At 49.1% G+C, this 13,840-nt stretch overlaps 3 protein-coding genes across 6 annotated transcripts; 2 read left to right on the top strand and 1 right to left on the bottom strand.

Moving 5' to 3' along the window:
• Nucleotides 1-61: 61 nt before the first annotated feature.
• LOC108156893 (terminal uridylyltransferase Tailor-like) lies at nt 62-2,269 on the top strand. The gene is made up of 7 exons (XM_017288633.2): nt 62-213; nt 274-892; nt 955-1,167; nt 1,224-1,469; nt 1,532-1,696; nt 1,762-1,960; nt 2,013-2,269. The coding sequence occupies exons 2-7, from the start codon at nt 883-885 to the stop codon at nt 2,161-2,163; spliced, it is 984 nt and encodes a 327-aa protein (XP_017144122.1). The 5' UTR covers nt 62-213; nt 274-882; the 3' UTR covers nt 2,164-2,269.
• Nucleotides 2,270-3,217: 948 nt separating this feature from the next.
• Nucleotides 3,218-12,846, top strand: LOC108155595 (transcription initiation factor TFIID subunit 1). 4 transcript variants are annotated; one of them, XM_017286514.2, is made up of 16 exons: nt 3,218-3,503; nt 3,563-3,882; nt 3,943-4,098; nt 4,161-4,369; nt 4,435-5,087; nt 5,152-5,532; nt 5,596-6,316; nt 6,376-6,648; nt 6,708-6,929; nt 6,987-8,844; nt 8,907-9,049; nt 9,109-9,436; nt 10,303-10,401; nt 11,052-11,240; nt 11,429-11,518; nt 11,650-12,846. In XM_017286514.2, exons 1-16 carry the CDS (start codon nt 3,319-3,321, stop codon nt 12,438-12,440), a joined length of 6,618 nt encoding a protein of 2,205 aa, XP_017142003.1. In that variant the 5' UTR covers nt 3,218-3,318; the 3' UTR covers nt 12,441-12,846. The 4 variants fall into 4 exon arrangements, with proteins under 4 accessions (XP_017142003.1, XP_017142005.1, XP_017142004.1 ...); XM_017286516.2 differs by lacking the exon at nt 10,303-10,401; XM_017286515.2 differs by lacking the exon at nt 11,429-11,518.
• Nucleotides 12,826-13,809, bottom strand: LOC108155598 (probable peptidyl-tRNA hydrolase 2). The gene is made up of 2 exons (XM_017286520.2): nt 13,532-13,809; nt 12,826-13,459 (listed from the first exon to the last, which is right to left on the bottom strand). Exons 1-2 carry the CDS (start codon nt 13,703-13,705, stop codon nt 13,088-13,090), a joined length of 546 nt encoding a protein of 181 aa, XP_017142009.1. The 5' UTR covers nt 13,706-13,809; the 3' UTR covers nt 12,826-13,087.
• Between the last annotated feature and the right edge of the window lie 31 nt (nt 13,810-13,840).

Below are 13,840 nucleotides of genomic sequence, written 5' to 3'. Positions count from 1 at the left end.
GCGATTGAAAATTCAATTAATCTATGCTAAATCATTTACATACATTATAATCTAATTAGAGGGCCTGAAGCAGCGGCTATAAAAGGACCTGGCTCGTCCGGCAACGGAGAGGAGACCTCTGAAAATGCAGAACCACGTGCAGTTCCGTCTGGTCCGACTTCTGCTGCAGGCATCTGTGCTGCTCTTCGTCATCTGGCACCATTGCCGGGCCATGTAAGCTAGCCGAACATCGTATTACTATTTAATGATTTATTTGATAATCTTTCCTTCCAGGGACCTTCAGACAAGGCCATGCCGAGAAGGCAGCGACGACATCACGCGATGTCCCAAAAGTTTTTTCACTCTGAAGAGGGACAACTGCGTGGAGCGACACTTTTGCTATCTGCAGGTAAATGAGACCTGTTTCGGCCAGGAGGAAAGTAGGTGTGCGCCAGGACTTACCTGTTCATGCAACAGGTGCATGAACTGCAACATCCACTATTGTGCCCTGGAACTCTGCACCCTACATGAGTATAAGAAACGCATACCAAACCGCTTGCTGCCGTGGTTCAGACCTCGATGGTTGGAACTGGCCGCCGACAAGTAACGTGACCCCAAATGTGCAAACAACCGCCAGTTGAACAATGGACCAATCCCTTCATTCTCCACATACGTTTATCAAAGTGTATCTAACAATTTGTAGCTGTAACCATTTAACAAATTAATCGCGAATAAATGACATGACCATCGTATTAACAGCAGTACGCGGTACTTACTTTCTGTTAAGTAACCTTTTGATTTTTGTATCAATATATTGAACATACGCTTTTAATTTGGGAAATAGTAGGACTATTTTTGGCAGTCATCCTTTAATAAAAATCGAATATAAAAAAATAAAATAAAATGAGTCTGAGTAAGTTTTTAACAATTTGCTGGAACACTGATATAGATACTAGGCTTTCTGCATTCGCATAGACTCGGAGACCTTCTGGCAAAGCCTCTTGGAGCATGTGAGCATGGCCGATATCATTAAAGAGAACACGGAGCTAAACAACCACATAAAAAACGATGTACAGAAAACATTGCAGTTGAAATTCCCAAATACACCGCTTCAGGTGAGATTGTTTGGCTCCCGCATAATGGGAGTGGGTCGCTCCGAATCAGACCTCGATATATTTGTAGTTATAGGTAAGTACTATCATATTTTGTATGTGTCTCTTGATTATATCTTCGTTGCCTGACAGGTAACTCTTCTGGAGTATATAACGAGAAGTTAACCCCGAAAGTACTTTTTAATCTACGCACAATCGTGAGTGCGATCCTAGATAATAGAACTAAGTGGGAACTTACAGCCGTCATAGATCGCTTCTTTCCACTCGTCACTGCCGTCCATAAAGGGACAAACATTAAGTGCGACATAAACTTCCTGAACAGAATGTCTTGTGACCAGAACCAGTTGGTCAACTACATCTTTAAGCTGCAGCCTATTGGTGGGTGTTACCTAATGAACGAGCAACGAAGTGTTTAACTTTATTGTGATTCCTTTTCCCAGCTCGCTACATGGTGATATTTCTGCGGGCCTGGTCCCAAAAACACGGCCTTAGCAGATGCTTTCGAAGCCATATCTTTATATTGTTGGTGATTTTCTTCCTGCAAGTCCAGGGCCATCTACCAGCCATCAAAGATCTTCAGACTGACCTTGTTCCCAATGTCGCTCGTGAGTAGAAATGCTCTAGAAAAGAACTATTTTATAAAGTAAATATTTTTGTCTCCAAATCGCAGCATGGACATCAAACTTTCACGAATTTCCGTTGTCAAAGTTTGGTATGAGGGAAATTGGAGTGAACGAAAACAAAACTCGCCAGATCTTACACGAATTCTTCAAGTTGTATTCCACCTTTCCCTTTCACGAGTTGGTTGTTTGCCCCTATTTGGGAAAGCGCATTTTTCGCCGAAAGCTAAAGGACTTAATGCCCCCATGGTAGGTTTCACGGATTGCACATTTGGTTATTTTAATATTACTTTTTGTACAGTTTCAAGTATCCTGTAAAATCTCCGGTGTTCATACAAGACCTGATACTCTTGGATCATAACAAAGGTCGCATTATAAAGCCGCATAATCTGTGGCACTTTCAGGACCAGTGCAGGAATATGGGTTATAGAAATATGCAGAAACCCCAATAGTACTGCTTAAGACATAGGATCTGAATTAAAACATTTCAACTGGTTCCACGTCCGTCCGACGAACGTCTTTGCAACCACCAGAGGGAATAATTTTCTTTGATTATTATTATAAATATTCAAAATATATACAATAAAACTCATTAAGAAAATAGATTTTATTTTAATTGATTACGTAGTATGTATACTAGCTAACCCGGCAAAACATTTGCCGCAGTATTGTGAACTATTTCTGTTGCTTTAAACGTTGTAATTTGGAAGCATGAATTGAATGTGCGATTGGACTTCCAGAACCGGTTGGAACAGGCAGTTGCTCTTTTCCGATGCGCAACACAAATCATTTGACTCATGTTTGAATTTGGGCGCATGACAATGCGGACATTCCTCGTCTATTTTACTTTCGTATGAGCGGAATATTATAACATTTTGCTTGTACTTGAATTCGAGACAAAGAAACTGTATAAACGTAGAGATTGTACCGAATAGGCAGATCTAGTAGTCCGAGGATTTTGATAACATGCCTTTATCGACTGGGAATGTTTAGTTTCTGCCCAGAGTCGTTTGGAACAACACCTCTAGAAATTATACGCAAAACTCTGTGCATCCTGTATTAGAAAAAAATTTAATTAAAAATTATATACATATATGTACATATGTTCGTAATCCAAGCAGGCGTTGTTTTGCTATTTGATTTCAATATGTGCTTTTGCAATTGACAATTCAAAGGAAGCAGTAGTGCTGCCAAGACTGTGAAAATAAAAAGAAAAGATAATAAATTATATTATTGATTTTGTTTGTTTGTTATTCATTTTGCTTGAATTCCCTTCACTTGTTTGCTGCAGCTGCAGTGCAGGCCAGGCCCAGGCTACAAATATAAAAGGTAAGGCATTTGGGCATAAATTGTTAGCCTAAAATGTTTGCCACCCACCCTCTCAATCACTCTTTTTCGTGCAAAAACGCATAGAGATACCACAGACGTGTGCTTGTATTTCTGCACAGCGCGGACCCTACCTATCGTTTATATACCTTTGTTTTGCCTATCGCGGCACGAGGCGTTTTGGTATATTTTTGCGCTTCTTTAAAACCTAAAAAACCTAAATGTGTGGAATTGCGTGAAAAAAACATATTTAACCAAAATAAAAGATCAAAACCATTGAAATGGACACTGCATCCGACAATAGCGACGATGAGGGGTCCATTGGCAATGGTGGGGGCGATTTTGGCATGGATCTAACCGGTATTCTCTTCGGTAACATTGACTCCGATGGCAGGCTGCTGGCGGACGACGAGAGGGGGCAGGGCTTTGATGCGGAGCTGCGTGAAAATCTTGGATCCCTGGCGAAGTATGTGTCTTGTAGTAATAAACATAAATATATGAACTTTAGCTAACGCTTGGCTTCAGGATGGGGCTGAATTCGTTGCTGCACGAGGTGATTGACACCAAAGATGCTGAAGCTTCCTCCTCCGACGATGAGGGCGAGAAGCAGCACGCCGCTTCGGATGCCAGCACCACAGCTGGTTTGAGTGTTTTCGATGCGTTGAAGGCTAGCGGGAAAAAAGGGGAAAACGAGGATGGCACCGTCACAGCTCAGGACGATGCCATCGATTACTCAGACATAACCGAACTCTCCGAGGATTGTCCACGCACGCCGCCAGAGCAGGTGTCATACGATGACGACCTAGAGGATGCCATACCGGCGTCTAAGGTTGAGACAAAGCCAAGTGAGTAATGCCCAAGAGTCCGTAATGGAGGAAGAGTCTCTGATGTGTCCATCCATATAGCCAAGGATGACAAGGAACTGATGCCGCCACCAAGTACTCCTCTGGGGCGGGTAGCTGGTGCCAGCGGGCCTGAAGAGGCCGTCGCCAAAATACCTGGCCCCGATGGCGGCGCTGCATCAGCCAGTAGTGAGCCCAAGGCCAGTGGGGACCCCAAGGGTAAGCGCAAAGATTTGTTAATCTGTTAAGAGTGCGAGTATGGATTGTGGTGTCCTTTCAAGACGACCGCAAACTGGACACACCCTTGGCCGATATCCTGCCCTCCAAATACCAGAATGTGGATGTCCGGAAACTCTTTCCCGACTTTCGGCCAAATAAAGTCCTGCGATTTTCACGCCTCTTCGGTCCGGGGAAGCCAACAAGCATGCCCCAGATCTGGCGGCATGTCCGCAGGCGTCGAAGAAAACGGAACCAGTCGAGAGATCAAAAGGTACTGCTGCTGCATACGCGGTGCATGATTTGAGTGTTTTAAACATATCTCTCGCTTGCAATTAGATGTCGAACACGGGTGGCTCCGACTCCCCGAGCGACACCGAAGAGCCACGCCATCGCGGCTTCAGTTTGTTCTACGCCAGCGAGCCCACGCCCGCTGCTTGCATGTCCGATGATGAGGAGAAGCTGCTAAGCGACCTCAACCGCGTGGATGTGCGACAGGAGGGGCCCGAGAATGGTGAGAATAGCGATCAGAAGCCCAAGGTAGCGGACTGGCGCTTCGGACCGGCACAGATCTGGTACGATATGCTCGAGGTGCCCGAATCGGGCGATGGCTTCAACTACGGCTTCAAGATGAAGTCCACAGCTAACCAGTCGAAGGACACTGTCATCCCCGAAGACTCGGCCGTCGGAGGCAGCAGGCCAGAGGCAGTGGGCAGTGGCGGTGATAGCGAGAAGGCCCCCCTAGCGGAAGATGCCTTTCTGATGGTCTCCCAAATGCACTGGGAGGACGATGTCGTCTGGGATGGCAACGACATTAAGGCCAAGGTGCTGCAAAAGCTAAACTCTAAGACGAATGCTGCCGGATGGTTGCCTTCCAGCGGTTCCCGCACTGCAGGCGCCTTCAGTCAGCCGGGGAAGTCGTCGATGCCCGTGGGTAGCAGTGGCAGCTCCAAGCAGGGCTCCTCGGCAGCCAGCAAGAAGGCCCAACAAAAGTGAGTGCGAATCATGCTGAGAAGTACCGAATAAGCAATCGAAATTTCATTATATTTCATCCAGTGTGCAGAACAAACCCACCGAAGTGCCCGACGATACGTGGTACAGTCTGTTTCCCGTGGAGAACGAGGAGTTGATCTACCAAAAGTGGGAGGATGAGATCATTTGGGATGCCCAGCAGATGACCAAGGTGCCCAAACCGAAGGTTCTCACACTGGATCCCAACGATGAGAACATCATATTGGGCATACCCGACGACATTGATCCCTCGAAGATCAACAAGAGCATTGGGCCGCCGCCAAAGATCAAGATACCGCATCCGCATGTCAAGAAGTCAAAGATTCTGCTGGGCAAGGCGGGCGTTATCAATGTACTGGCAGAGGATGCACCACCGCCGCCGCCCAAGAGTCCTGATCGGGATCCCTTCAACATATCGAATGACACGTGAGTGTGGGCAACCAAAGAAACTATAGGAATCTTGAATACTTATTTGGTTTTGTTCCTCAGTTACTATGCACCCAAGACGGAGCCATCGACCCTACGCATGAAAGTGGGTGGAGGAAATCTTATCCAGCACTCGACGCCAGTGGTGGAGCTTCGGGCTCCCTTTGTGCCCACGCATATGGGTCCAATGAAGCTGCGCTCCTTCCATCGGCCGCCGCTGAAGAAGTACTCGCACGGGCCGCTGGCCCAGGAGACGCACCAGAATGTCTACTCCCTGCTGAAGCACATTGTGAAGAAGGCCAAGCAGCGGGAGGTCGAACGGATAGCCTCTGGCGGTGGTGATGTCTTCTTTATGCGCAATCCCGAGGATCTCAGTGGCAAGGATGGGGACATTGTCCTCGCCGAGTTCTGTGAAGAGCATCCGCCGCTGATGAACCAAGTCGGTATGTGCTCCAAGATCAAAAACTACTACAAACGGAAAGCGGAAAAGGATAGCGGACCGCAGGATTATGTTTATGGTGAGGTGGCCTTTGCCCACACCAGTCCCTTCCTCGGGATCCTCCATCCGGGGCAGTGCATCCAGGCGCTGGAGAATAACATGTACCGTGCACCCATCTACCCGCACAAGATGGCCCCAAATGATTTCCTCATCATTCGCACCAGAAACAACTACTGGATACGGGCTGTCACGGCCATTTTCACCGTGGGGCAGGAGTGTCCACTGTACGAGGTGCCGGGACCCAATTCGAAGCGAGCCAACAACTTTACGCGTGACTTCTTGCAGGTGGGTATCCCGGGCTTTGTTTGACTGCTCCTCCCTAAGCCACTCTGCCTTCCTTGCAGGTTTTTATCTATCGCCTATTTTGGAAGAGTCGCGACCAGCCCCGGCGCATCCGCATGGACGACATCAAGCGCGCCTTTCCCGCGCATTCGGAGAGCAGCATTCGAAAGCGTTTGAAGCAGTGCGCGGACTTCAAGCGCACAGGCATGGACTCCAATTGGTGGGTGATCAAGCCCGAGTTTCGGCTGCCCTCCGAGGAGGAGATTCGGGCCATGGTCTCTCCGGAACAATGTTGCGCCTACTTCAGCATGATTGCTGCCGAGCAGCGTCTAAAGGTAGGGAACCTTCTCCCTCAAAAGAATCTTAAACTCATTTTTCAATCCCGTTTTAAAAGGATGCCGGCTACGGGGAGAAATTCCTGTTTGCCCCTCAAGAGGATGACGATGAGGAGGCCCAACTGAAGCTGGACGATGAGGTGAAAGTTGCGCCCTGGAACACCACGCGTGCCTACATCCAGGCCATGCGTGGCAAGTGCCTGCTGCAGCTGAGCGGCCCCGCCGATCCCACGGGATGCGGTGAGGGCTTCTCGTATGTGCGAGTGCCCAACAAGCCAACAGTAAGGATTACAAGCCACACTCCCATCCCGTATCTAATATCCTTGTATCCGAAATAGCAAACGAAAGAGGAACAAGAATCGCAGCCAAAGCGTTCGGTGACGGGCACCGATGCGGATCTGCGTCGCCTGCCGCTGCAAAGGGCCAAGGAGCTGCTGCGCAAGTTCAAGGTGCCCGAGGAAGAGATCAAGAAGCTCTCCCGCTGGGAGGTCATCGATGTGGTGCGCACTTTGTCCACGGAGAAGGCCAAGGCCGGCGAGGAAGGCATGGACAAGTTCTCGCGTGGCAATCGCTTCTCCATCGCCGAGCACCAGGAGCGCTACAAGGAAGAGTGCCAGCGCATCTTTGATCTGCAGAATCGCGTTTTAGCCAGCTCTGAGATACTGTCCACCGATGAAGCCGAGTCTTCCGCATCCGAAGAGTCGGATCTGGAGGAGTTGGGCAAGAATCTGGAGAACATGCTGTCCAACAAGAAGACTTCGACGCAGCTTTCGCTGGAGCGGGAGGAGCAGGAGAGACAGGAGCTGCTGCGACAGCTGGACGAGGAGCATGGGGATGGGGCCAGCAGGGCCAAGGCCAAGGAGGATGCCTCGCAGCAGCCACTGGCCAATCAGAATCAGGGCCGCATTCTCAAGATCACGCGCACGTTCAAGGGCATGGATGGCAAGGAGTACACCCGCGTGGAGACGGTCCGCCGGCAGCCCGTGATTGATGCGTACATCAAGATCCGCACCACGAAGGACGAGCAGTTCATCAAGCAATTCGCGACGCTGGACGAGCAGCAGAAGGAGGAAATGAAGCGCGAGAAGCGGCGCATCCAGGAGCAGCTGCGTCGCATCAAGCGCAACCAGGAGCGGGAGCGCCTCGCACAGCTGGCCCAAAACCAGAAGCTGCAGCCCGGCGGCATGCCCACCTCGCTGGGCGATCCCAAGAGCTCGGGCGGCCATGCGCACAAGGAGCGAGATCATGGCTACAAGGAGGTCAGTCCCTCGCGCAAGAAGTTCAAGCTGAAGCCAGACCTCAAGCTGAAGTGTGGCGCCTGCGGCCAGGTGGGGCACATGCGCACCAACAAGGCCTGTCCGCTGTATACGGGCATGCAGAGCAGCCTCTCCCAGTCGAACCCCTCGCTGGCCGACGACCTGGACGAGCAGAGCGAGCGGGAAACCAACATGGACGATGATGATCTGGTGAATGTGGACGGCACTAAGGTGACGCTCAGCAGCAAGGTGCTGCGGCGTCACGGCGAGGAGAACAAGCGGCGCAGCGGCATGGGCCTGAGCCTCAAGATGTCACGCGATGGCAAGAAAAAGCGACGCCTGGGCAATGACCTCCACTGCGACTATCTGCAGCGGCACAACAAGACCGCCAATCGACGGCGCACCGACCCTGTGGTGGTGCTTTCGTCTATACTGGAACTGATCCTCAACGAGCTACGCACGATGCCGGATGTGTCGCCGTTTTTGTTTCCCGTGAACTCCAAGAAAGTGCCGGACTACTACCAGGTCGTCACGAAGCCCATGGATCTGCAGACAATGCGGGAGTACATCAGGCAGCGTCGCTACACCAGTCGCCAGATGTTCCTCGAGGATCTCAAGCAGATTGTTGACAATTCGGCCCTGTATAATGGCGCCCATAGCGCCTACACCGTGGCCGCTCAGCGCATGTTCGAGAGCTGCTACGGGCTGTTCCAGCAGCGCGAGGAGAAGCTGATGCGCGTGGAGAAGGCCATCAATCCGCTGTTGGGCGATGACGATCAGGTGGCACTGTCGTATATCTTTGAAAAGCTGCACGCTCAGGTGAAGCTCCTGAACGAAGCGTGGCCCTTCCTGAAGCCCGTCAACAAGAAGAATGTGAGGGACTACTACCAAGTGATCAAGCGACCCATGGATCTGGAATGCATGCAAAAGATCATCGATGGTAAGTCGAAGATCCCTTCCCTTCGGCTGCAAGCGGACTGAAGCATCACTCTTTCTTTGCAGGACATGGCTATCACAGTCGGGAGGAGTACATGGCAGACATAGACCTGATGCACGCCAACTCTTTGCAGTACAATGGACCTGAACATCGCTTCACCAGGAACTCCACTATCATACGAGCGTACGCACGAGCCCAGCTGGAAGAGGTATCCCCCAATACATCCACGATGTATCCATTACATTTCTAAGGCAATCTTTCGTTTAGTTGGCGGCCACTTGCATCCCGCTCGAGGAGAACATTGCCAAGACCCGAGAGCTGGCCATGGAGAATGCACCCGAACTGGATGAGGCCTGGGGCAATGATGATTACGATTTGCCGCGAGGCAGTCGGGGCAGTTCGCCCGGCGATGAGTATATCGATGTGGAGGGAAATGTGGGCGCCACCACAGCTGCCTCCATACACCGCAGCATGGGCTCCGATGGCCATATGTCGCATCATGCGACGCCAGCCCGGAAGGCGCCACGTCCGGCCGTGGGCGAGGTGAAACGTGGTCGGGGCAGGCCACGCAAGAGGCACAATACCACCGAGGAGGGTGAGTCCAACCCTGCTACGATTTATTTATGGAATTATCTCTCTGTCTCAGTATTTCTGCATACAAAACACACATACAAGTATCTATCTACATTTACTCTTATATTACATATCTCTCTATCTCTGGTCTACTGTGAAACTCTATTGGTAATGATCTCTCACGCTTTACTCTGCCCCATCAATATGAATATACTCTACAACAACAAAGTGTATCCCCAGTATACCCGATACCGATACCCTCAACCCAGACTATGGTTATGGTCGCCCCACAGAGACGTGATCTGTTGAGCCTGCTTATACTAATACTCGAAATCATTGCCACTCCATTAGGAGTACCATATATTGGTATTCTTCTACTTGTATTTTGTATCAGATGTATTTAGGTAGTTTGTAGATATCATTATCATCCCAGCATGAATGCATGAATCTTTGCCATAAACTAAATAACACTTCAAAACAAAGTATATTTATAGGAACTTCGAATGTATTTGGAATACGTTAAGAAGAACTATTAATTTCCATCAAAGATTATAGAACATATCGACATTTTACTTGAAAAGTCCCCTGGCACGTGTTACAAGAGTTGTTAAGCTGTTTTGTGCAAGAGATGTGTTCTATAATCTATGGTGCCACTCGCTTAATCGTTGGCTTTCCATTCAACGCCTCAGAGAAAGGCAGAAAAAAAAAACCGACCCGACCCGACCCTGCCGCACTTCTTGCTTTTGATTTTCTTTTTGTTGTGAGAGCTCTTTCCTCTTCTAACCGTATTACATGTATTGTGTGCCTCCTCTTAATAAATACTGTTGCCACACAAATGCCACATGCCACAATACTGCAAACAATACTTTTACTGTACTTTTTTTTTAGTCAAAGCCCAGAATCCGGTTAAGCGTGGTCGGGGTCGTCCGAGGAAGGGTAGCCTAACATCAAACAAGAGTCAGGCGCAAGCTTACTTCCTGGATGAAGGTAAGCCTCAAACTACAGACTAACGGATTACAGACGCACCTCACCCACATTCTTTTTATTAATTAATTTATTTTTTTTATTAATTCATTTACATATGAATTCAAAATTGATTTGCCAAAACACAGGACTAACATCTAACGCAATGCATCTCTCTCTCTTAATTTTTGGATAATTTTCGGCTTGCCTTTTACTTTTAGTTTCATATGCATTTGGTTGACTAATCCTTGAGCCTTGAGTTCCTTCCTTAAAATCGTGCATGATATATCCAGAGCTACAAAATCGAAATTACTTTTCATTTAACTTGAGTTTTCTTTTATGGTGGAGAACGCTAGAGATTTATATCCTTGCAAAGAGAAACTTGACGATAATCGAGCGATACCGATAATCGATAAAGCCAGGTCCGTCCTTCTGTTTCTGTTCAAACATATCACTAGAAAATATTGATTAGTTCCTTTATTTTGCTATGGAAAATACGTATAAAAATCTGCTTTAGGCAAAATCGATTTATATAGATCGATTTCGATCGATAATCCACATTTGTTTTCTCTGCAAGGATATTATCTATAGATTCGTTATCCCTCGAAGATCACGTTCTTTCTAGTTTCCATTTCATTGATTTATTCGCTAACTTTTTGCTCACTCTCCCTCAGACCTGAATTTCTCCACCGACGAGGAGGATGACGAGGAAGAGGACTTCCAGGAGGTGTCCGAGGATGAGAACAATGCAGCCAACATACTGGATCAGGGCGAACGTATACAGGCCCCGGCAGATGGCATGGACTACATCGATCCGAAGAACATTAAGACGGAGATCGACATCGAGGAGCAGCAGCTGGCAGGTGGGTGGAGAGCCAGTCGAGCGCTGGTCGAATCTGTCTTTGTTTCTGTCTCTGTTTCAAGTTGATGATTGATAACTAATCGAAAAACTTCATTCGAACTTTGACTTTGTTTGGATTCTGTTTCTGTTTCCCGTCTCCGTTTTACATTCCTATCCGTCCACTTGCCCATCCGCCGCACCTGGGCGCAGAGGAGCCGTGCGGCGAGGATGACAGCCAGCAGGCGGCTGAAGCAATGGTGCAGTTGAGTGGCCTTGGGTTCTACGCTCAACAGCAGCAAGGTCTCTATTACCCCCAAACCACATACATATAAATGTTGTCCTGTCCCCTCGATGTCTTCCTTAAGCTCCGCTTGATCTTGTCCCCCATTTTGTGTGTTCAGCAATTTATCGCATTTTTGTATGTCTTCCAGATGAGTCCATGGATGTGGATCCCAACTACGATCCCTCCGATTTCCTGGCTATGCACAAGCCGCGCCAGAATCTGGGAGAGCCCACCACCGCCCGGGGCGCCTTCTCGGACTTCATGGCCAACGTCCAGGACGACAATGGACAGTACAATCCACCGGAGGCCAGCACAAGTGCCGCTGCCGCCGCCGCCTCCGCTGGAGGCGCACACGAAGATGAGTCTGGGGCCCTTCAAATGCCACCGGCCAGCACACTCAATAACGGCATGGGCATTGAGGAAGATCTGGACGTGTCGGACAGTGACGAGGAGGACGATGGTCGAAGGCGCATCAAGCGCGAAGTGTTTGACGACACCGAAACTGATATGCACCAGTCGCAGGCCTCGCATCACTCCCATCACTCGCAGCCCTACCATGTGGACGCCTCAAACGAGCCCGTGATCGACTACCAGCAACATCAGCAGCAGCAGCAGCAAATGGGCTTCACGAGTTCCCAACAGGCAATGGGTTTTTCGGGGGCCCAGCAGGCGATGAACTTTGCGAGCTCTCAGCAGCCAATGGACTTTACGGGCGCTCAGCAGCAGATGGACTTTACGGGCTCCCAGCAGCAGCAGCAGCAGATGGAATATCCGGTCGTCCAGCAGCCAATGGATTTTGCAACCGCCCAGCAACCAATGGACTATCCTGCCGCCCAACAGCCAATGGACTTTCCAGTCCCCCAGCCGGGACTAGAGCAACAGCCACAGCCACAACAGCAACTAGTGCAGGGGGATAATGATTATGCCTGGACATTCTAGGGATGCAAAGGAGACCCATACAAAGAGGGCGCGAATATCATTAGGAGAAATATTTTTATTTTCTTCCATTTGCGGAACAGAAAATGATCTTTAAACAGCTTAAAATTGTTTAAAATCGGTATGCCTTGTAAGGCCTTGGAAATTTAAGCCGATAATCATTTCGTGTTCTATTGAACTTTAATTTTTTTGCAATATTATGTGTGGTCTATGGGGTGCTGCCAAGCCTTGACCGTTTGTCCTCTTTGTTTTTGTAATACGTGTTTGTTGATTAAGCTGAATTTTGTAAACCATAAAATATACATTTAAGAAGAACTAACACCCAGAGATGAGTCTCTTGTTTCTGGGAGAGTAATTGTATAAATAGAAAATAAAAAAGTGATTCAACTCCGAGCTTTTGCAAGCGGAAGCCGCATTACAGATCATTTAATAGGTAAATTTTAAACTTTATTCTTAGATTAACTTGCATTTTCACAGTCGTCAGCGTCGTATCCTAACGTCGTAATGGAGGCACAATCATACCACCCATTGCTGCCATTCCACCACCCCACAAGCCCTGACCCATATTGCTTTTTGAGTGTTGTTTTTGTTTGAGGTGCGCGTAAATAAGTGGGTGTGTGTTCTCTATGGCTTGCGAGTATGCCAATGCCTTACAAGAGCTTCAGGTGCCCGGTGACACGATCGATATCGACTGCCGCAGCTGGGCCCACGGCCAGCACGGTCTTGGAGTTGGGCTCGATCTGGGTGCGACCGGCGTCGCGTATAAGGCACGTGTTCAGCTGCTGCCGTTCGGCGGCGTTCTTGATGGCCACCAGCTCTGCCTCGCTCTCGACGCGCACGGCGATTTTGGCACAGCCGCAGTTCTCCCAGGCGCGCAACAGACGCGGAATCCGCGTCACCGCCTTCTGATAGGCGCCCACCGCTCCATGGCCACATTGGGCGGCAATCTTGCCCTTGCCCATCTTCAGGTCGTTCCGCACGACCAGAACCATTTTGAAGTTCTCGTTGAAGCCACCATAGTTCTGCAAATACACCGATAATTAGCCCCCGCCTGGAAGAATTGTGGAAGAGTGGAATTGGGTCAGTAGGCTCACCTTGTCGGTTACGGCAGCCTCCTTCGTGGTCGTGCTACCGGTCGCAGCCTCTGCTCCTGCGTCCGACGCCTTGGACTCGCCGCGCTTGATGGCGTAGCGGTAGCCGACGAAAAATGATATCATCACAGCCATTCCATTGATGATTTGTGCAGTGTCCAGCAGTTTATCACCCATGTCGCTTTGTATCTCAGGCAGGCTTCTATTATTATTTCGCAAAAAAACGCAAGCTGTGGCGCTCACCTCACGTTTTCAAATCTTAGAGATGGCCAATGTTTGTGCAACTATCGATATGGTGTAGAGATTTACGTA

This window comes from Drosophila miranda, chromosome 2 (genome assembly GCF_003369915.1).
Source record: "Drosophila miranda strain MSH22 chromosome 2, D.miranda_PacBio2.1, whole genome shotgun sequence".
NCBI classification, from domain to species: Eukaryota; Metazoa; Arthropoda; class Insecta; order Diptera; family Drosophilidae; genus Drosophila; species Drosophila miranda.
This window is presented reverse-complemented; position numbering and strand designations above follow the sequence as displayed.

Coding starts and splice junctions, on each gene's coding strand:
- LOC108156893 (XM_017288633.2), top strand. Junction 1,697..1,761: donor CCTTGTTCCCAATGTCGCTC/GTGAGTAGAAAT, acceptor TCCAAATCGCAG/CATGGACATCAAACTTTCAC. Junction 1,961..2,012: donor AAGGACTTAATGCCCCCATG/GTAGGTTTCACG, acceptor CTTTTTGTACAG/TTTCAAGTATCCTGTAAAAT.
- LOC108155595 (XM_017286514.2), top strand. CDS start 3,319: ATGGACACTGCATCCGACAATAGCGACGATGAGGGGTCCATTGGCAAT. Junction 10,402..11,051: donor AGCTTACTTCCTGGATGAAG/GTAAGCCTCAAA, acceptor ACTCTCCCTCAG/ACCTGAATTTCTCCACCGAC. Junction 11,519..11,649: donor CTACGCTCAACAGCAGCAAG/GTCTCTATTACC, acceptor TATGTCTTCCAG/ATGAGTCCATGGATGTGGAT.
- LOC108155598 (XM_017286520.2), bottom strand. CDS start 13,705: ATGGGTGATAAACTGCTGGACACTGCACAAATCATCAATGGAATGGCT. Junction 13,460..13,531: donor AGGCTGCCGTAACCGACAAG/GTGAGCCTACTG, acceptor GTGTATTTGCAG/AACTATGGTGGCTTCAACGA.